This window comes from Nerophis lumbriciformis, linkage group LG19 (genome assembly GCF_033978685.3).
Source record: "Nerophis lumbriciformis linkage group LG19, RoL_Nlum_v2.1, whole genome shotgun sequence".
In the NCBI taxonomy this organism is placed as follows: Eukaryota; Metazoa; Chordata; class Actinopteri; order Syngnathiformes; family Syngnathidae; genus Nerophis; species Nerophis lumbriciformis.
Window position 1 is genome coordinate 12,700,084 of NC_084566.2, and position 23,559 is coordinate 12,723,642.

The 23,559-nt window shown below is 40.1% G+C and overlaps 1 protein-coding gene across 3 annotated transcripts in view; it reads left to right on the forward strand.

The window, feature by feature from the left end:
* The first annotated feature begins 68 nt into the window (after positions 1-68).
* ptcd3 (pentatricopeptide repeat domain 3) overlaps positions 69-23,559 on the forward strand; it is a 64,163-nt gene continuing 40,672 nt past the window's right edge. For all 3 annotated transcript variants that reach the window (XR_009817349.2, XM_061979565.2, XM_061979564.2), the window contains exons 1-17: positions 69-211; positions 414-466; positions 634-682; positions 771-816; positions 6,884-6,952; positions 7,044-7,148; positions 7,778-7,901; positions 7,995-8,098; positions 11,649-11,816; positions 11,949-12,009; positions 18,313-18,395; positions 18,710-18,854; positions 18,944-18,994; positions 19,275-19,361; positions 19,835-19,863; positions 22,688-22,794; positions 22,903-22,981. Coding sequence is in view for 2 of the 3 variants with exons in the window: in XM_061979565.2 (XP_061835549.1) it covers positions 123-211; positions 414-466; positions 634-682; positions 771-816; positions 6,884-6,952; positions 7,044-7,148; positions 7,778-7,901; positions 7,995-8,098; positions 11,649-11,816; positions 11,949-12,009; positions 18,313-18,395; positions 18,710-18,854; positions 18,944-18,994; positions 19,275-19,361; positions 19,835-19,863; positions 22,688-22,794; positions 22,903-22,981 (1,449 nt within the window). In the remaining variant the exon portion in view is untranslated. The remainder of the gene's footprint in view (positions 212-413; positions 467-633; positions 683-770; positions 817-6,883; positions 6,953-7,043; positions 7,149-7,777; positions 7,902-7,994; positions 8,099-11,648; positions 11,817-11,948; positions 12,010-18,312; positions 18,396-18,709; positions 18,855-18,943; positions 18,995-19,274; positions 19,362-19,834; positions 19,864-22,687; positions 22,795-22,902; positions 22,982-23,559) is intronic.

Genomic DNA, 23,559 nt, shown 5'->3' on the forward strand with positions numbered 1-23,559 from the left:
ATAGAAGACTATACTTAACGCTATACCGTACACATTAGCATTGTATTCTTAAATAAAACTGGAAGCCCCCCTACTCGTCCGCATGGTTTCTCCCACCCAGAAGCACTTGGTGTTAATCCAAAATGGCGGCGTCCGGGATGCATGTAGGGCACAAGTTACACAAAAAATGCAGAGTTTTACTCACTAATTTTGAACTGCTGTGGGGTAAAAGGTAAGATGAATTGCATATATATACTTTCACAAGCCGTACACGAGCTTATTCGCTGTTGTTCGCTCCACAATTCTGTCATTTAGGGTAAGCATCATTTGACAGCAGGGAGGTCATCAAGACAACTGCCAGCATATCTTCCAAAAACAGAACTCTCCTTGAAACTATTTTAATCTTCAACTGGCTTCTTTCTTTCTTTTTAAAGGACTTTTGTTGGGATTTCATCTGTGCGCCTACAAGCTCTTGATGCTACTAAAAGTACGTTGAGAGGAGGGTTGGGATTACAATGTAACACATACAATACAATATAGTTCAACATACAATAACATTGTGAGAAGTAAGACAAATATGTTTTTTTATAATCTATTATAAAAAAATAATGTATTATTTATTCAAACATTTAAATTATTATGTTTCTTTTGCAGGTGGAACAGAATCTACAGAGCAGATTGTCATCCCCAGAAAGAAAGTATGGTGTGTATCTGTAATCTCTGTTTTACAAAGAACAAAAGTATTTTCTCATCATAAATCTTCTAAAACAACATAATATCTTACTTTGAAGGAGCAAAGAGGCAGTGTTGGAGACTTTGGCTTCCACTGTCCGCAGAGTGAGTTCCCTTCCTACTCAATCTCTCTGTATTTTGGACATATTTCAATCAAGTTGTATTAAAAAAAATAAAAGTATTTAGGCTAGCTAGTGATTAGCATGTTGGCTACTTCTTCATGAAATGAGCAGTATCTCAGGCTCCGTTGACAATGGTCACTTGACAATCAGATTTTTTCTCTTAAGTTACCGTATTTTCCGCACTATAAGGCGCACCGGATTATTAGCCGCACCTTCTATGAATTACATATTTCATAATTTTGTCCACCAATAAGCCGCCCCGGACTATAAGCCGCGCCTACGCTGCGCTAAAGTGAATGTCAAAAAAACGCTGCGCTAAAGTGAATGTCAAAAAAACAGTCAGATAGTTCAGTCAAACTTTAATAATATATTGAAAACCAGCGTTCTAACAACTCTGTCCCAAAATGTACGCAAATGTGCAATCACAAACATAGTAAAATTCAAAATGGTGTAGAGCAATAGTAACATAATGTTGCTCGAACGTTAATGTCACAACACACAAAATAAACATAGCGCTCACCTTCTGAAGTTATTCTTCATTCGTAAATCCTTCGAATTCTTCGTCTTCGGTGTCCGAATTGAAAAGTTGCGCAAGCGTGGTATCCAAAATGGCCGGTTCCGTCTCGTAGAAGTCATCGGGAGTCAGTGTCGCTGTTGTTCTGTGAATCCTGCCTTCCGGAAAGCTCGGACCACAGTTGTGACCGAAATATCTGCCCAGGCATTTACGATCCACTGGCAAATGTTGGCGTGTGTCGTCCGAGGCTGTCTGCCCGTCTTAGTGAAGGTGTGTTCGCCTTCGGAGCTGTGTGAAAAAAGCCACCCGGCCTCTTCGCGTAAACTTCCCTTAACCACTCGCTCATCTTTTCTTCATCCATCCATCCCTTCGAGTTAGCTTTTATGATGACGCCGGCTGGAAAGGTCTCTTTTGGCAAGGTCTTCCTTTTGAATATCACCATGGGTGGAAGTTAGCATGGCAAGCTAGAACCACAGTGAAGGATGACTTCTCATTCCCTGTGGTGCGAATATTCACCGTACGTGCTCCCGTTCCACAGTGCGGGTCACAGGAATATCAGTTGCTGTGAAATACGGTAGTAATCCGTGTGCGGATGGAGAGATTGCGTCTTTTTATGAACCGGATCGCTTAGTAGGAGCCATTTTGTGGTCTTTACAGATGTAAACAGGAAATGAAACGTACGGTGATATCCGCGCGTTTTTTCTTCTTCTTCCGGGGGCGGGTGGTTTCTTACAGTAGAAGAAGAAGCGCTTCCTGTTCTATGGGGGCGGGTGCTTTCCTTGGCGGTTGCTTGCGTAGAAGAAGAAGCGCTTCCTGTTCTACCGGGAAAAAAGATGGCGGCTGTTTACCGAAGTTGCGAGATCGAAACTTTATGAAAATGAATCGTAATAAAGCGCACCGGGTTATAAGGCGCACTGTCAGCTTTTGAGAAAAATTGTGGTTTTTAGGTGCGCCTTATAGTGCGGAAAATACGGTACACAGATCTAGGGATGTCCCGATCCAGGTTTTTGCACTTCCGATCCGATACCGATATTGTTTTTGCACTTCCGATCCGATACTGACCGATACTGGCCTATCCGAGCATGTATTAAAGTTTAAAGTTATTTAGCCTACTTAGTTGTCAGAATCATGTTGAAAAGGGTTTTAGTACTCTTGATAACAACTAGCCAGCTGAATTAGGGGAGTTTGAATAATACACAATGGTTGGTAACAAGAAACTGACCTGTTTATTCAAGGATAAACACAAAATAGACAAAATTATACATGACAAACAGAAATGGCATCATTGAAACTAGGGCTGGGCGATATGGCCTTTTTTTAATATTGCGATATTTTAAGGCCATATTGCGATACACGATATATATCTCGATATTTTGCCTCAGCCTTGAATGAACACTTGATGCATATAATCACATCAGTATGATGATTCTATGTGTTTTGATTGATTGATTGAGACTTTTATTAGTAGGTTGCACAGTGAAGTACATATTCCGTACAATTGACCACTAAATGGTAACACCCGAATAAGTTTTTCAACTTGTTTAAGTCGGGGTCCACTTAAATTGATTCATGATACAGATATATACTATCAGATACATACTATCATCATAATACAGTCATCACACAAGATAATCACATTTAATTATTTACATAATTTATAATCCGGGGTGTGGAGGGGGGCGCCGGATGTAAGTGTCAAAAAGACAGCCAAAAGAGTTTGATATGAGAATAAATCTAATGTTAAAATATAGGGTAGAAATGCACCCATTTGCAGGAAATGTAGTCTTGATTTTCAAAATTTTCTTTCAAGGCTTGCATGTCTACATTAAAACATTCTTCTTCATACTGCATTAATATATGCTACTTTTAAACTTTCATGCAGAGAAGGAAATCACAACTAAAAAAATCACTAATTTTTTCATACGGTGTTGATGTGAAAATGTTTGCCTCTGCATTTTGATGGTGTGGGTGTGTGGCACCGAATGGAGATAAGCGTCTCAACAGACGTTACAATATTTGAACAATGATGACGAAAACTGTTTTCTCTGTCGCGTCCGTGTGTCGAAAATTGTTATGCGCTTATTTTTTTATTTGATTTTGTGCGTGGCATATAATTGCTATGCGCAGAGGACGTTTGAGCAGTGCGCAATTGCACAAGCGCGCACCTTAGAGAGAACGTTGGTCACACGGCTGCGCTAGCATCACAGCTAACGTTAGCCATGCTGCTACCTCTCTGCTGGGAGAGGACGTATACGTATGTGACGTATGACGTGACAGTATGTGACGTGTGTAAGAAAGTGCGCTTGCTGTCTCTGAGAGGGAGACACAGGAAAGAGTGAGAAGAGCCTGTCGTGTAATGCCAGCAGCTAAAAGCAACTGCATGAGAATCCACAGACCTGTGGATGTGTTGAAGGTGTGCTGGAAAATGCGGAACGGAAATTAGGGAGCAGCAGAAAAGTGGAATGTATTATTTAAATAGGTGCGTTGGAAAACATGGAGCGGAGTTTTTTTTTTTTTAACTGGATCTGGATCGGCATTTTCCCATGCCTTGCCGATACGCATTTTTTGGCAAATATCGGTGGCCGATCTGATCCAAATATCGGATCGGGACATCCCTACACAGATCAGATATTTTTTGCCTGTCTAAATGCTACAAAGTGCTTAAAATTGTGCTATTTTTGCATCAGATTTGGGCCAATCCGTTTGGAATCTGAACTTTTCGAATTTTCAAATTGGTATGGAAACGATAAAAATTGTTATTTCAGATATCTCAGAACCATTAATGTATATTAGTAACATATCATTTCAAATGGGGAAATTCCCAAACAAATTGAAAGTAGCAAAAGTTGTACCGATTTATTAGACTGGAGACAAATACCAATTTACAAATTTTAGACCTGTTTCTTTACTTCCACAATTTTCTAAAATTATTTTTAAAAACTGTTTAACAACACATTAGACAAAGTTAATATACTAATATAGAACACTTGATGGGAACTAATATGGATACAGAGCTAAAATTTTAATATCGATGGCTTTAATCGAATGTACCCCGCCTTCCGCCCGATTGTTACTGAGGTAGGCTCCAGCACCCCCGCAACCTCGAAAGGGATAAGCGGTAGGAAATGGATGGATGGATGGCTTTAATCGAAATAAAAGAAGAGATTACCAATGCAATAGATGGTAGCGGCAGTGTTTATGGATTTGACTAAAGGCATTTGACACAATTAATCATAATATCTTAATTAAAAAAATGTAACTGTATGGCATCAGAGGGTTGTTGGGTAAGAAGTTACTGAACCAACAGGAAGCAATACGTGAAGCTCGGCGAGCATACGTCTACAACGCTAAATATATCCTGTGACGTACCCCAGGAATCAACACTGGGACCAAAATATTTCAATCAAAATGACATTTGTATCCAAACGACATTTGTAAAGTTACAAAAGACTTAAAGCTAGTATTATTTGCAGACAATGTATTTGCATTTCGTTCAGGAGAGAACACACAGAAGCTAATACAAATAACAATATAAATGAACAATTAAAGAGATGGTTTGACAAAAACAAACTATCCATTAATCTCAATAAAACTAAATTAATGCTTTTCGGCAACAGTAGAAGAGACAGTCAAACACAAATACAAATAGACGGAGTAGACATTGAAAGAGTAAATGAAATCACATTTTTAGGTGTAATAATTGATGATAAAATTAACTGGAACTCTCATATAAAATGATATAACATAAGGTGGCAAGAAATACATCAATAATGAATCAAGCAAAATATGTTTTGGACAGAAAATCACTTCATATTCTCTACTGCTCGCTAGCGTTACCACATCAGAGTTATTGATTAGAAATATGGGGAAATAACTATAATTATACGCTTCAGTCATTAACCGTGTTACAAAAAAAGTTATTTTGATCAATGTTGGATATAGGAAACATCCTAACCTTTTACTTATTGAATTAAAATACTAAAATTCAACAACAAAGTGATATTGCAAACAGCCAAAAAATGCACAAAGCAAACTATAACCTGCTACTCAAGAATGTACAACAATTCTTCTCCAAAAAAGAAGAGAAATATAACCTCAGAGAAAAAATTTACTTAAAACATTTGTTTGCACGTACAACACTTAAGAGCTTTAGAATATCAATAGGTGGAATTAAATTATGAAATAGATTAAGTAATCAAACTATGTACTAATATATGATCCAGTTTAAGAAACTGTTAACTGTTGGACTCTCACTATTATGTTAGATCCACTATGGACTGGACTTTCACAATATTATGCTAGACCCACTCGACGTCCATTGCATCCGGTCTCCCCTAGAGGGGTGGGGGGTCACCCGCATCTGCGGTCTTCTCCAAGGTTTCTCATAGTCATTCACATAGACGTCCCACTGGGTTGTGAGTTTTTCCTTGCCCTTATGTGGGCTCTGAACCGAGGATGTCGTTGTGGCTTGTGCAGCCCTTTGAGACACTTGTGATTTAGGGCTTTATAAATAAACATTGATTGATTGATTGATTGATTGGTTAAAACTCAAAGTGTTTTCAAAGTACAAAGAAGAAGAATCATGCTTTTTCAGGGCATTCAATCGATCGCAACTGGACTGTTTGGTTTGTCTTCTGAGACGTTTTCCCTCTCATCCAAGTAGGCTTCATCAGTTCATGCTCATCGACTTAAATTGGTCAGATCTAGTCTAATCCCAAATTTACACTGAACGCGGAAACGGCCGGCACACACGCATCGGCGGACTCTTTCTGTTTTTTATTCAATTCAATGTGTCAATTTCCACCTCCCGCGGAACGTCACCGACATGGCGGACGCTGCAACAAATCCTTTTTTTTTTTGATAAAATCTGCTGCTGTTGGAGAGGAAATCGTGCACAAACACAAAATAAAACTTGTCTGGCTTACTTTCAAAATAAAATACTACGTCTTCAAGTCATATATCTTATTTTAAACTTTGAAAGTTCCTCATTGGTGGCGAGGCCATGAAGTCAACTTGTCAATTTGCAATTCTCTTCTTCCTCCTCCTGCAGTTTTCTATCATTTGCCTACTTCTTCTACACAACTGCCACGGCACTACCCCGCTAATCTTTGTACTCAATGTTTTCTCGTATCCTAGCGACTCCCTCGTTCATTTACGAAATCCGGTCTACTTCATTTGTTTTCACTTTATCAAACTGCGCTTGCAAATGACGTCGAGGCCACATTGGGGCCTGTTGGTGTTATACTGGAGTCTGATAAGGATCACATTTTACCTGTAAACTCAACGGTCAAAAAAAAAAAAACAGATTTAGAAAAAATCAGATTTGGTCCAGTTTGGCCCGCAGTCAACACAGTCACGGTGAGTTTTTCAAAATGTGGCAATCAATCAGAGTTTTACAATTTGTAATATTTGAGCCTGTAATACTGTGGAATTGTACCATTTTTATCATTATAACAGTAATTGCTACATCCCTTTTTGTTAGTAAACTTCTAAATATTGACTAACTAAATATTGATTAACTTCTTTTTTCTACCAGGATCCTACAGCGTATCCCTACCAGTTCCAGGATGATCCCTACCTTTCGCCCAAGAATTTTGCTGAGTTTGTACGAAACATTTCCACTCTTTATGGCCGTATACCACAAAGATCTTTGGTACTGACATAAAGAAATAACTGCCTCTTCTCTATTTTTGCAGAATTTATACACTCTCTCTCAGGAGTCTGGTAAATCTGCAGCTAAATACTTCATCAACAGTTACCCAAAGTTTTTCACCAAAGATTTTGCTGAACCACATATACCTGTAAGAAACACCCACCTAATACTGAATGGATGTAGTAAATGGAAAGTAGTGACATGCAAGGAAGTTCACTGATTCCCTTGAAAGTCAGATTTAAATGTACGCGCCCTTCAGGCGCAGCAGAGTACGGTACTCTCCACTACTCCTAATGACTTTTAACTGCAGTTTATTGTCCCATCAGCAAGAATAATGATGGCACACACTTACATTAAAGCAGTGCTTCTCAAATATTTTCTGTTAAGTCCCCCCTAGGAAGAAATAAGTATTTTGCGCCCCAGCCCCACACTCTCCACTGTTATGATTGTTATAACTATACCTCTGCGTGACATTGTAAGCTTATTTACTACATTGAAGGAAACAAAACACACCGGCCTCTCCTTGGCTCTTACAGTGAAGCCAAGTGCTACATACGCTTCATCATATTCTGGTACGGCAAAAAAAGCATGTTCTCCGAGGTCACAGGCCCCCCCTCTCACACACCCCCGGCCTACCCCACTATTTGAGAAGGACTGCATTCAAAACATTATTTACTGCCTTACTTGATCGCACGTCACTGCTGAGGAGAATATTTTGACTGATGCCAAGCTTTTAGTATTTTTGTTTAAAGATCATTTTGTTGTGTGTGTGTTAAGTGTCTGATGCCAGATACCATATCACTGCACCTTGACGAGGTGAGCGAAGCGGCGCTGAAAGAAAGGATTAGCTTGAGAAAAGTCAAGGATGCTGTTGACATGTACGATCAAATCCTACAAGCCGGTGAGCACCTGCCTGCATGATAGCCTCACCTCATGATGTGTATCCTCAATAATGTTAGTCGGAAAATGTCACAGTCACCATTCTGTCTTTCAGGGACATCCGTGTCCATGGAGACGACCCATGACCTCTTGGACCTGATATGTCTCTTTTGTGACAAAGACCCTGTCCAGGAGGAGGGGACACAGACAGAATACAATGTGAGTCACTGCAGATTGAAGGCAGTTATTTAATTTTAATATAAAAATGTTATACTTCCGATATGATATCAATATTGGAGCCTTGAATATTGGCCGATACTGATATCAAACCTATGCGATATTGGCACAAATCATAGTACATACTTTTATTTTGTAGTGTAACTTTATGACAAGACTTTTTGAATTAAAATGGTGGGGGTGTTGGCGACACCTAGTGGCCACAATAATTAGGTTAAGCTCCATCCATCCATCCATTTCCTACCGCTTGTCCCTCTCGAGGACGCGGGGGTGACTGGAGCCTATCCCAGCTGCATTCGCTCATGACAGTAAATTGAATAATACAGACACGTTTGTGACTGGATACTTTATAATAAGCTTCTGCCTTGGATACTTGTTATGTGTAAGTAATATGCTACTATGATTATTTGACTGTTTTAGACTGCAGTATTGTTAATTTAAGGATGCTTATTACGTGTGTTTAGCTGTTGCATAGCTGCTAGCTCCTAGTAGCCTATAGCATACAATGATTACTTTTTAGTAAATGACTTGATTAAAATACAAGAAAATAACAACATTGTGTGCTTATTTAGATGTTAACTGGCTGTCCAGCTTCGCACACGTAAATAGACTGCAAGACTGCTTGTATCAGAGCTTATATCGGAGGTCTTATATGAAAGCTGATATCATCCCACGCTTGTGTTTTTTTTTGCTGATATCAGACTGATATAAATATCGGATCAGGACACCCCGAGTAAATACAATATGAAACTGCAGTAGAGTCCTGCCTATCTTGGAACATAACTCGGGGGAATAGGATATGATAGCCTTTAATTGATCTCATAATGGGGAAATTATGATGGTATTATGGTTGGATTTTTACATACAGTAACAAAAGTAAAACTAAAAATGAATAATAAATACAATATATTGCGCACTAACGACTGCGCTACATACGGAGAAATAGTATAACAAAAACACTATCTGAATACCAATTTTGCACACCAAGGAAAAATAACCAAATCACAGTAATGGATCTACTATTGCTTGCATTCCGACATATGACTTATTCCCAGAAGTGAAAACTAGTGGTGGTCAACCAAGCTAAGATGGCTGTTGTACAGCAAGCAGCGCGCAAACTGAGTACAAAAGAGGCTTGAATTTTTCTGCAAAAAGCAGTTACGAGCAAAATATCCAACTATGCAATGGAATAAATCCCTATACTTTATCAAAAAAAGATTTGTCGAGTGATATCAAGGATTATACATCGGTTGCCTTCCAATACATAGCGAACTATTGTGCTCCAGATGCCATTCTACACGACAAAACTGATGGAAACATGGAAAATCATGGAGGTCCACAACTTCTTTGTGTGTGACTTGGTCAAGGAAATTGGTATCAAGACAGTCCCGGATAAATATGCATAGTTTTTGCTCTGGTGCTTTTTTTACTTTCTTTTATTTAGACTCGCCGAGTTGGTGCTTTTCGAAACACTCATAGAAAACGTGTTTAAGAAACACAAATAATACCAAGATAATACTTAAACGGGAAACATCCATCCATTAATTTTCTACCGCTTGTCTGTCTCGGGGTCGCGGGGCTGGCTCGTGCCTATCCCAGCTGCGGAAGGCTGGGTATACCTTGGACAAGTCAGCACCTCATCGCAGGGCCAACACAGATAGACAGACAACATTCACACTCAGATTCAATAAACACTAAAAGTATATCAAACAAACATTTAACGAAGTGATCACTGCAAACTCATGCATTCTTCGACTCTGCTTCCTTGTACTGGAGTGTGAGCTGCATGCTTTTCTCGTTGTTTCGTAAAATCTTGCACTCTTCCTCTCTTTTTGATTACCTCCCGAGGAACTCTAAAGAAACATTTATCCTTTTCGCAATTTGAACGATTCGTACAGCCGAAAACAAATCGAGCAAAGGGCTTTTTTTCAGAAAATGCTAAATGGTGTCTCGTAGCCATTGAGAACAGAGCTATCTTGTATTAAACATGCCTAGTGATGGGACCAAATGTGCCGAGGCTTCGAGGCGTGTGGTGAGTAATGGAGGGGGCGTTTCCGCTAAGTGCTTCATTTAGGGAGGAGCCGAAAATGATGACGTGTGAAGCCTCGTTGCCAAGTTGTTCCACGTCACTGTTTCGGGAAGCGGTTCAGATTTGCCGGAAGATTCGACAACTCATAAACCGCCCAAGCTCCATTGAAAATGTGAGCTTTTGAGACTTGTGGTCAGTTTGGAATATGGATAGAGAATAGAAGTAGTTTTTTTTAAATGCAGCTATAATCAAAGGACGACGTCAAACTGAATCCAAACGGCAAACCTGATGTCCATTTAATACACATTAAATCACCACCCTGTATTAATGACGTTATCAGAACTTTGGTAGCACAATGGTTCGCGCATTCGTCTTTTATGCTACAAGACGTGGGTACGATTCTTGGCAACGTCAGTTCTTAAATGTGTTTATCACTGGAAACATTACATTTGTTAAAGTAAAGCATTCTGTATTTATTATTTTTTAACCAACTACCAGAAATCAATAGCTGGATAACTGAGAGGTTTTGTCACAAAAAAAAAAAATCACCTAAAACCAAAAATAAAAATGAACTAAATCTCTTCTGTTCTATACATCAATGTCCAGGTTATATGATATTGTCATCTTCCTCTTTATGCCATTTCCTCAAGGTGACAGAAAAACATTATACAACCTGCCCTATCATATGATTCTACCATGTTGGCATAATACAAACACACAATATATATACATGTATAACACATAAAACACATTGTATTATACATTGTTGATTTACCTAGCAAAACCATTTTGTCATTTATTGTGATTCATTGTCAGCCAAGAGCCGCAATAGACAAAACATTTCAATGCATCACACATTATGTGGTAAATATGCAGCTGCTTGTAATTATACATTTGACCAGCAGGTGAAGTCTTGTGCCGGAGCATGCATTGAAGCTTTTTAATATTCTTGAACCAATTGGCTCAAGTGGTTCGATACCTCATGAGGCTTCATCTGACCATAGGCGCCGATCCCGTGGGTGCTTCGGGGCCCGAGCACCCACAGACAATGCCGAGCACCCACGTGGGATTGATGGCAAATTCTTTCTCACCACCAAGCAAAAACCGCGTATGCTCTGAAAAGTAGCGTCAGATTTACCGCCCGTCCGAGTACCCACTGGCAGAAATGTAGATCAGCGCCTATGCATCTGACCATCGCTAAACATGCCTATTAAACACACATATTTAATGGGCGGTACGTAAGCCATACATGATGTCTGTAAAATCCAAGCAATACACAGGAGTAATGAATCTGGCATTACTTCAATACCCTACATCAACAGTGACATCAAGAGGACAGACTGGATATTGCTTGCTGTGGAAATGTCCTACAAACTTTTTTTCTGTCAAGCGTCTCCTTTTCCCACTATGAAAGATCAAATCAAATTTGATATTAACAGACTTGCAAGATGGCTTTTTCACTGTCACTTGCCTAAAAAAAATATATTGGATGGTTGCGTTCAGGAGGCTATGAAGGGGTTGGAGGTGAGGAAGAAGAGAGGGAGTTTTCATCAGTCGTCAGAATTCCTAAAGTTGATCTGGAGAGACCAGAACAATGCGGAGAGAATATTCAACATGTTGCCAGAGAAAGACACCCGATGTTACTCTGCTCTCATTAGAGGCATGGTAAAGGTAAGGTTTGTATAATATTTTATTTTTCTTATTTGGATTGGCCAATTGCTGCAAAGACTAGCCCAGCTGTGTATGTAGAGGATATAAAGAGTGATTGTTTTGATACATTCAATAAAATGTGTGTCTCCACAGCATGGAGCCTATACCAAGGCCTTCAGCATGTACACAGACCTGCTTAACAACCGACTGACAGGTGAGTCACTAAAGATTTTGGAGTGTGTCTGTGAAAATTGTGTCAGTTCAGTTACAAATAAATGTATGAAGTCATGAGAGGCTTCTGTGTGGGCCAGTTAACAGAATGTCCTCATGCGAATGTAGATTATTGTCATTGAAAACGTAGCTTTTGGAAAACTGACTTAAAGGGGTCATATGATATATTTTTTTCTCCTACATTTAAAACACTTCCTTGTGGTCCACATCCGAATTTGTAATCTTACCATTGATTTTAATCATATTCAATATTTGATCTAACCTATTTGCAGTTTAACAGGATAAACCTTGTCAAATAAGAAAGCATGTGTTTATGGAGGTTAATTTGTATCTTTATTACGAAAGCTTTTTTTGACACTGAATTTATGTAACTGAATTTTTTGCGTTTGAATTTTGTGTACTGAATTTTTTTTACATCAAATTATGCTGACAATTTAATTGGGGAAAAAATCGGTGTTTTAAAATTTTGTGTAAAAAAATCAATTTTAAAATTCAGGGGGAAAAAAACAGTGTTTAAAAATTTAGTAAAAAAACAATTCTGTGTAAAAAAAATAAATCAGAGTATAAAAATTCAGTGAAAAAAAATGTGCTGCTTTTAAAGGCACGACTCACTTCCAGTAAATTAAGACTGTCTCGATCTTCGATCCTGTCTCAGAACCAGACAATGAGGTGTCAAGTTTGAAGTCACGTGACACGGGGTCTTGCAAAACAACATAAAAAAGCAGTTAACTGGGCTACCTTGGCATAATACAACATAATTAACATTTCAATGAGGCCTACTGGATATTTTTAATCTATAAAAATGACTCCAATGGTTAAAATCTGCACTTTTGAGTGGCATACGAAGTTGTGCTTCATGCAGACGAGGCACGAACAGAGTGTGGCAATGTGGGCGGGGCTTGTTTTTTATGGAGCAGCAAGTGTTGGACGGAGGTAGAGTTCTACAGTAAAGTTCTCCAGAACAGTGATATCATATTGAATCATGCTTGCCAACCCTCCCGAATTTTCCGGGAGACTCCCGAAATTCAGCGCCTCTCTCGAAAACCTCCCGGGATAAATATTCTCCCGAAAGTCTCCCGATTTTCAGCCGGCGGTGGAGGCCACGCCCCCTCCAGCTCCATGCGGACCTGAGTCCTGCCCAATCACGTTATAACATCTACGGCTTTTAAAGAGTGCACAACTGCGCACACAACAAAGAGACGAAGCAGAAGAACGAGGAAGTTACAGCCATGGTGACGCCGACGACGAGTAAGATGAAGAAATACGCTTGTAAGTTCCAAGCCGCAGCTGCGATTGGATCTGGATAGCCTCCGGGAAGAAGTAGTGGAGTACCAAGTGCTTGGCAGTGAAGATCTTTCTCAGGAAGCAAGGATTGACTGGTTTTGTGCCATGCTAGGGAGAGATGGAAGATTCCAGACTCTAGTGCATTTGATGAAAGCACGTTTGTGCGTGCCACACAGCAATGCATCATCAGAGAGGGTGTTCAGCATGGTTAGAAAAATAGTGACAGAGAATAGAACAAGGATGGACATTCAACCATGAGTAGATGAGTGTTATATGTGTGTATATGTGTAAATAAATGAATACTGAAATTCAAGTATTTCTTTTATTTATATATATATATATATATATACATATATATATATATATATAAATAAATAGCTAGAATTCACTGAAAGTCAAGTATTATATGTATGAAATACTTTTTATATATATATATATGTATATATGAAATACTTAACTTGGTGAATTCTAGCTGTAAATATACTCCTCGCGTCTTAACCACGCCCCCCGCCCCATCCCCGACCACGCCCCCCACCTCCCGAAATCGGAGGTCTCAAGGTTGGCAAGTATGTATTGAATATGTGGATGTTTTTTACCCTTGACGTTTGTGTTTCGCTGTATTTGTTGCATCTTTGTTTCTCCTGCTCGATTATAAAACATGTCGATCAAGGAGGTGGTCTGCAGTAGAGGAGCAACGTTCATATATTTTCATTATTCAGTGTTTTATTGTTCATAGTTAAAATGTAAATCCCTTATATGTATTTTCATGTACATTCTGAGTGTCTTTTCAGTAAAAACTAAAAAGACCATCTCAGTGGCGTGGCGCGGTTAGGAAAGTGGCCCTGCCAGCAACCTGAAGGTTCCTGGTTCAATCCCCAGCTTCTGCCAACCTAGTCACGTTCGTTGTGTCCTTGAGCAAGACCCTTGCTCCTGATGGGTCGTGGTTAGCGCCTTGCATGGCAGCTCCTGCCATCAGTGTGTGAATGTGTGTGTGAAGGTGTGTGTGAATGGGGTAATAGTGTCAAAGCGCTTTGAGTACCTTGAAGGTAGAAAAGCGTGATACATGTATAACCCATTTACTCAAAAACAGAATTAATTTGTTTATTTATTTTTTACAGAATTATATGACAGCTAGAATGTACAAACCCCGTTTCCATATGAGTTGGGAAATTGTGTTAGATGTAAATATAAACAGAATACAATGATTTGCAAATCCTTTTTAACCCATATTCAATTGAATGCACTACAAAGACAACATATTTGATGTTCAAACTGATAAATGTTTTTTTCTTTTTCATGTCATGATCCGTTACCCGGATCATGACATGATGTTCAAACTCATAAACTTTATTTTATTTTTTGCAAATAATAATTAACTTTCATGGCTGCAACACATGCCAAAGTAGTTGGGAAAGGGCATGTTCACCACTGTGTTACATCACCTTTTCTTTTAACAACACTCAATAAACGAGGAAACTAATTGTTGAAGCTTTGAAAGTGGAATTCTTTCCCATTCTTGATTTATGTAGAGCTTCAGTCGTTCAACAGTCCGGGGTCTCCGCTGTCGTATTTTATGCTTCACACATTTTCGATGGGAGACAGGTCTGGACTGCAGGCAGGCCAGGAAAGTATCCGCACTCTTTTTTTTTTACGAAGCCACGCTGTTGTAACACGTGCTGAATGTGGCTTGGCATTGTCTTGATGAAATAAGCAGGGGCGTCCATGAAAAAGACGGCGCTTAGATGGCAGCATATGTTGTTCCAAAACCTGTATGTACCTTTCAGCATTAATGGTTCCTTCACAGATGTGTAAGTTACCCATGCCTTGGGCACTAATGCACCCCCATACCATCACAGATGCTGGCTTTTGAACTTTGCGTCGATAACAGTCTGGATTGTTCGCTTCCCCTTTGGTCCGGATGACACGATGTCGAATATTTCCAAAAACAATTTGAAATGTGGACTCGTCAGACCTCAGAACACTTTTCCACTTTGCATGAGTCCATCTTAGATGATCTTGGGCCCAGAGAAGCCGGCAGCGTTTCTGGATGTTGTTGATAAATGGCTTTCGCTTTGCATAGTAGAGCTTTAACTTGCACTTACAGATGTAGCGACAAACTGTATTTGGTGACAGTGGTTTTCTGAAGTGTTCCTGAGCCCATGTGTTGATATCCTTTAGAGGTTGATGTCGGTTTTTGATACAGTGCCGTCTGAGGGATAGAAGGTCACGGTCATTCAATGTTGGTTTCCGGCCATGCCGCTTACGTGAAGTGATTTCTCCAGATTCTCTGAACCTTTTGATGATATTATGGACGGTAGATGTTGAAATCCCTAAATTTCTTGCAATTGCACTTTGAGAAACGTTGTTCTTAAACTGTTTGACTATTTGCTCACGCAATTTTGGACAAAGGGGTGTACCTCGCCCCATCCTTTCTTGTGAAAAACTGAGCATTTTTTGTGAAGCTGTTTTTATACCCAATCATGGCACCCACCTGTTCCCAATTAGCCTGCACACCTGTGGGATGTTCCAAATAAGTGTTTGATGAGCATTCCTCAACTTTATCAGTATTTATTGCCACCTTTCCCAACTTTTGTGTCACATTTCTAAAGTTAATGATTATGTTACGTCTTGGGGGGCACATTGCTGCACTGGTAGCGTTCCTTCCAATACCGACGACAAGCAGGTGCGGTATGCAGGTAAGATTTTAAGGTTTTAATTATCTTAAGGCAGGATCAAAAATACAAACTGAGGATACTAGCAAGCATGGAGCTAAAAAACACAAAATGTCACCAAGGGTGAAAAAACAAGGAATGCTAGTGCATACAAACTTACTACAGCGAGGAGAAAAAACAGGAGAACGTAAACGTTGCCTAAAGCAAACCTTGACCCAGCAACTATTGCTGGGTGACAGGAAACTATAAAGGGGAGTGATTAACCAAATTGCAAAACTAAGACAGGTGAGGAGAATCAGTGCCCAGGGAAAGAGGGTACACCCAGGAAACAGACTAAAACAGAAACATAACCAACATAAATCATGTCATGATCCGGGTAACGGATCATGACATGAAAAAGAAAAAAACGTTTATCAGTTTGAACATCAAATATGTTGTCTTTGTAGTATATTCAAATGAATATGGGTTGAAAATGATTTGCAAATTATTGTATTCCGTTTATAATTACATCTAACACAATTTCCCAACTCATGGAAACGGGGTTTGTACATAAAAATATAGAATGTGGGATTTACAATTTAACCATGAACAATAAAGCACTGAATATTGGGAATATATAAATTTTGCTCCTCTATTTCCCAGACCACCTCCTTGATCGACATCTTTTATATTCAAGCGAGGGCAAAAATGATGGCGAAAAATATCGGCAAAAGGATAAAAAACATCCACCTTTTCTATATAAAATCACAGTTTTACAGAACTTTGTTGTAGAAAGTTTTACATAGAGGTCTTAGGCTTGTTGCTGCCCCGCCCAACTTCTTAACTCCTCGGTAACCTCAGCCTCAGAAATAGGAGAGCCCACCACAGAGTCCCCAGGCCCTGCTTCCCCATTGTAAGACATGTAAGGGGGGATTAAGGAGGTCTTCGAAGGTCTTCATTCCACCGATCCACAACATCCCCAGTTGACATCAGCAGCACACCGTCCCCACTATACACGGTTCCACAGTGCACTGCTTCCCCTTCTGAGGCGGCGGATGGTGATCCAGAATAGTTTCAAAGTCGTCCGGAAGTCGTTCTCCATGGCCTCTCCAAACTCCTCCCATGTCCGAGTATTTGCCTCTGCAATCGCCAAAGCTGCACACCGCTTGCCCTGTCGGTAACTGTCTCCTGCCTCTGTGGTCCCATGAGCCAAAAGTACCTAATAGGACTTTTTCTTCAGCTTGACGGCATCCCTTACCGCTGGTGACACAATCGGGTTCTGGGATTACTACTACGGCAGGCACCGACCACCTTGCGGCCACAGTTCCAATCCGCTGCCTCGACAATAGAGGTACGGAACATGGTCCACTGTGCTACGTGTGGGACTCTGGTGGTTCATACAAGGCAAAATTAAACCCACCACTGGTCAAAGAAGTCGTAATTACATTGAAATCGCACAGAAAAAAGAGTTGCGTCTGCGGGCATTTCATTTTTTGAGGCGCACACGGTCAAACAGAGGTGAAACCAGAGCCGTGGCCACTGTGAAATTCCTGCCCTGCTTAAAACATGCAGGGACAATTGAAATAAAAACATGTTAATTGTAGATGTAATCTATCACTATATTAATATACAAGGGTATTTTAATGCATGCAGCACATCCAACCATATTGCAATTGCTCCTCTGCAGTCTATCCTCTTGTTGTGGAGCTCGTACATGTACATGCATCCTCCACTGTTGCCATTACCAATACAAAGTAGCGCATAATTTTAACTTATCTGTCAGTAGACTCCAATTGGAAGCGCTAAAAACTACAACATGGCTGGCGGGGAGAAAACACAGTCAAAGTGGAGGTGCGTAAATAAGACAAACCCACAATACAGCGGATCCTGAAGAGACGGTCAGAAAGTGGTTTTAAGGTGATCTGTACAACTTAGTCCGTGCAAAATTCTGACCAAAGAACCACTATTGGATGTTATGTAGACCGCAAAGAAGTGTTTTACATGTAGAAAAAAAGATCACAATATGACCCCTTTAAAGACAGCATAAGCCCATTCCACGTGGCTAATAATAAATAGGTTAGGGTTTTTTATACCAACCATTGTTCTGTTTAACTTATTTCCCTTGAATCCCTTTTACATTCCACACATATAAAATAACAAACGTATGTGTAATTCATGCTGGTGGTGTATCGGATCAATATCGATATGAGCAAATACTCGGGGTCCAATATCTGTATCGTATCGAAGTGAAAAGGTTTTATCAGGACACCCTTGGTATAATGTACTGTAGCTCCTTGTTAAAATATCAATGTACTGCAAGAAGCCACCAACCTGATGCTCTCTCTTGTCAGCTGACGTCCACATTTTCAACGCTCTGCTCTCAGCAGCTCCAGAAGTCAGAGACAAATACAGCGAAAAATGGGACCTCATCACTGTAAGGCCTTGAACAACCTGCCAAATGTCACATGTCATTTTACAGGGACAATGAAATCATCACTTTTTTAACTGGATGTGCGATGAACGTTTGCTACTGTCATGAAATACCATTGTCACCAAAAGGCTGCTATGTTAACAGGCTATGTATTTTTATAATGTTTCTGATCACGATCGCTTTCAGATTAGAGGTTCGAAATGTGACCATTGGAAAATTTGTTAGATTTGATGGAATCCTCAACCAAACATATTCCAAATCTTTATTTGCATTGCATAACATTATTACTTGTTCTCATGTATTGTGTATGTCTGTAGGAGATTTTAAATCAAATGAGTCAACAGAAAATCCAGCCCAACCTGCAGACCTTTAACAGTATTCTCAAAGCCATGAGACGTTGTGGCTTTTCAGCCAAAACGTTGGTTCTGCAGGTGCTGAGTGAGATGAAGTCGTTGCAGATCGGTAAGAATTTTAAAGATCTACTTGTATAGTACAGTATGTACACAGATGGGGCCGTTTTTTGACTAATTTGAATGTTTGTGTATATGCAGTTCCCAGTCTGGCCTCCTTCCACCATGTGCTGGCTGTATTTTACCAAGCAGGTGAGCACAAGTGTTGTTAAAGCTGGAGACTAACTGAACAAGTGGATAAAGCCTTGGCATCTCTGCTGCTACTTTTAAATTACAGTATAGTATTTGTAATTGCCAGCAGGGTGTGACATCAGTCCAATGGAATACAATAAATAAGCCCCACCTCCAGGTGTTGTTAATGAATGCACTGTGCAAAAACTGTACCTCCATCTTCATTCCACACACTTGAGTCCCTCAAAGAATACATGAAATGATGCAATAAAATTAATTGTGGTTACGTTTTGTCGTTTAGGCATGCCTGCCAAAGTCATAAACATTTTGCAGGAAATTCTGTCAGACCTTGCAGGAAAAAGATTCACCTGTCAGGACCCTGATGATGGTACTGTGTGTGTGTGTGTGTGTGTGTGTGTGTGTGTGTGTGCGTGCGTGCGTGCGTGCGTGCGTGCGTGCGTGCGTGCGTGCGTGCGTGCGTGCGTGCGTGCGTGCGTGCGTGCGTGCGTGCGTGCGTGCGTGCGTGCGTGCGTGCGTGCGTGCGTGCGTGCGTGCGTGCGTGCGTGCGTGCGTGCGTGCGTGCGTGCGTGCGTGCGTGCGTGCGTGCGTGCGTGCGTGCGTGCGTGCGTGCGTGCGTGCGTGCGTGCGTGCGTGCGTGCGTGCGTGCGTGCGTGCGTGCGTGCGTGCGTGCGTGCGTGCGTGCGTGCGTGCGTGCGTGCGTGCGTGCGTGCGTGCGTGCGTGCGTGCGTGCGTGCGTGCGTGCGTGCGTGCGTGCGTGTTTATTGTGTACTGGAATGGTAGATTGCCTTCAATATGTTTTTTCTCAAATGTAATTCTTATTTTGTCTTGTTTTCTCATCAGTTTTATTCTTCTCCAGTGCGATGAGAATTGTAAGTCACTTTTTTCAATATATTGTTTTATTACAATGTTCCCTTTCCACTTTACGGTCTTGGATACGAATTTTAAAATTAAAAAATTTTAGAAACATGTATTATAACATCTACAAACCCCGTTTCCATATGAGTTGGGAAATTGTGTTAGATGTAAATATAAATGTAATACAATGATTTGCAAATCCCTTTCAACCCATATTCAATTGAATGCACTACAAAGACAACATATTTGATGTTCAAACTCATAAACGTTTTTTTTTTTTTTTGCAAATAATAATTAACTTAGAATTTCATGGCTGCAACACATGCCAAAGTAGTTGGGAAAGGGCATGTTCACCACTGTGTTACATGGCCTTTCCTTTTAACAACACTCAGTAAACGTTTGGGAACTGAGGAGACACATTTTTTAAGCTTCTCAGGTGGAATTCTTTCCCATTCTTGCTTGATGTACAGCTTAAGTTGTTCAACAGTCCGGGGGTCTCCGTTGTGGTATTTTAGGCTTCATAATGCGCCACACATTTTCAATGGGAGACAGGTCTGGACTACAGGGGCATCCATGGTAACGTTGCTTGGATGGCAACATATGTTGCTCCAAAACCTGTATGTACTTTTCAGCATTAATGGCGCCTTCACAGATGTGTAAGTTACCCATGTCTTGGGCACTAATACATCCCCATACCATCACAGATGCTGGCTTTTCAACTTTGCGCCTATAACAATCTGGATGGTTCTTTTCCTCTTTGGTCCAGAGGACACGACGTCCATAGTTTCCAAAAACTTTTTGAAATGTGGACTCGTCAGACCACAGAACACTTTTCCACTTTGTATCAGTCCATCTTAGATGAGCTCAGGCCCAGCAAAACTGACGGCGTTTCTGGGTGTTGTTGATAAACGGTTTTCGCCTTGTATAGGAGAGTTTTAACTTGCACTTAAAGATGTAGCGACCAACTGTAGTTACTGACAGTGGGTTTCTGAAGTGTTCCTTAGCCCATGTGGTGATATCCTTTGCACACTGATGTCGCTCGTCGATACAGTACAGCCTGAGGGATCAAAGGTCACGGGCTTAGCTGCTTACGTGCAGTGATTTCTCCAGATCCTCTGAACCCTTTGATGATATTACGGACCGTAGTTGGTGACATCCCTAAATTCCTTGCAATAGCTGGTTGAGAAAGGTTTTTCTTAAACCGTTCAACAATTTGCTCACGCATTTGTTGACAAAGTGGTGACCCTCGCCCCATCCTTGTTTGTGAATGACTGAGCATTTCATGGAATCTACTTTTATACCCAATCATGGCACCCACCTGTTCCCAATTTGCCTGTTCACCTGTGAGATGTTCCAAATAAGTGTTTGATGAGCATTCCTCAACTTTATCAATATTTATTGCCTCCTTTCCCAACTTCTTTGTCACGTGTTGCTGGCATCAAATTCTAAAGATAATGATTATTTGCAAAAAAAAATGTTTATCGGTTCGAACATCAGATATGTTGTCTTTGTAGCATATTCAACTGAATATGGGTTGAAAATGATTTGCAAATCATTGTATTCCGTTTATATTTACATCCCACACAATTTCCCAACTCATATGGAAACAGGGTTTGTATTTGACATTACCCGCCGTGTATTCAGTAGTGATGCTGCTTTGCCCATGTGACATCGTACACGGCACACTGATGACAGACCGACAAAGCACTGTGTTTTCTGTCCAGGCAGCTGATTGTGTCGTCTAAACATTCTACGTGCTCACAAGCTCAAACGTACTATGAACGCAGCAGACTCCGCTGGAAAAGTCTGCAGTCATCCGAGCTGCCATAATCAGTCGTTGTAATTACCTGTGAAATTTCAGTCAAACACAGCAATATTGTTTACATTTGTCTGTCTTGGCGTCGAGGAAGCGGAGCTGTTGTACTTGATGGTTTTGCAAATAAGTAAAATAAGAGAAGCATAGTGGGTGGCTGTAGCTCCGAGTACTGGCTATCGGCTGCTTCGAGCAAGGTGTTGCAGCCACCTTTTGACTGGACACATCAGCTGTGTCTGAAATTGTCTCAGATGTGAGTCATGTAAAACATTTTATTCATACATTGATTTTATGTTATGCTGTGGTGGCAAAATGCAGATCGGTGTCATATTTAACGCGGATTGATGTAAAAAATACATGCCGTGAAATGTTTTGTGTGACGTACTACATAGTGCGTAGAGCAGACTTTGAGTTTTGAGCGCTTTGTAGGCTCTTTATCATGTACGTTCCAGTATATTTGGGCCTAAAGTCTTCTGGCACAGAACTTGATACCCAGAGGGAGCTGCTTACCATTGTGTAAAAGGTAAACCTCGTCATTGCTGTGCTAAAAGAAGGTAGCTTAGCTACTAGCTGCCATTACAAGTTCAATGAATCTTCATTCGCTACATAATATAGGAGGAAAATAATATAAGGATGATGGCAACAGTGTCTTTAAAAAGACTGCACCAACAACTCTCCAAAACTTTGTCCGTAATGCAGAAGAAGACACAAGTGACGCTGCCACTATCGTCATTTTCATCATGCAACTAAGTAAGTGTAAGTGCAAGTACCAATGTATTATATGCTAGAGTTGCATTAGTTTGTAAGTGTTTGAGTGTGTGTGAAAGGTTATCAACCGCATGTTGATTAAATTACATACAATATTCATATAAATCATACATCAAATAGCGTCTACTACAACATGGAAATTCACCTGTTACAGGGTCTGCCAAACTCAGGCGATAATCTAGGGACACTGTATTGGTATTTAATAGACACTTTCTTTTGCATTTATATGTGCATTTTCTTCACATGTATAATTGCAGTGTTTGGACAGTAAAGATCTGGAGCTGGCCTATGAAGTTCAACGCCTGGTGGAGGTCGGGGAGAACTGGAGGCTTATGGGCAATTCCTACCGACAAAATCTTTACTAGTAAGTAGTGTATTTTAATTGTGACTCCAGAATGAATGGAGTTTTACATAGTCAAAGCACAACTTGGGTACAAAAAGTATTAACTGGACCTATTTTCTTACCCTGCAGCAGCCGCTTTTTCACCCTTTTGTGTATGATGGAGAACATCGACGAGGTGCTGAAGTGGTACAGAGAGTTAATTCCCTCGGTTAGTACATTGCTAGTGTTTCCCTTGCATTATTTTTCTTCTGTAGGGGGCCGCCACAAATACAGTGCATTTAGATCAAGCAGGAGGAAATTATGTTGACAATTTAGCGACATTATCACTATATTTATTGAGTAGTCAAACCCCTCTAGATACCTTTAAAAAATTAAAACTGAAAGGTCTTAAAAGGGTGAGATGACCCCTGATATTTTATTGGTATAGATGTGTGTTCATGGCAGGGCTGTACAGTGCAAGCATTTTAGTAGCATTTGCGAGTAGAAATAGGTTGCGCGAGTAAAAAAAAAAGAAAAAGAAAAAAAAAAAAGCATACGTGCGAATATACAGGTAAAAGCCAGTAAATTAGAATATTTTGAAAAACTTGATTTATTTCAGTAATTGCATTCAAAAGGTGTAACTTGTACATTATATTTATTCATTGCACACAGACTGATGCATTCAAATGTTTATTTCATTTAATTTTGATGATTTGAAGTGGCAACAAATGAAAATCCAAAATTCCGTGTGTCACAAAATTAGAATATTACTTAAGGCTAATACAAAAAAGGGATTTTTAGAAATGT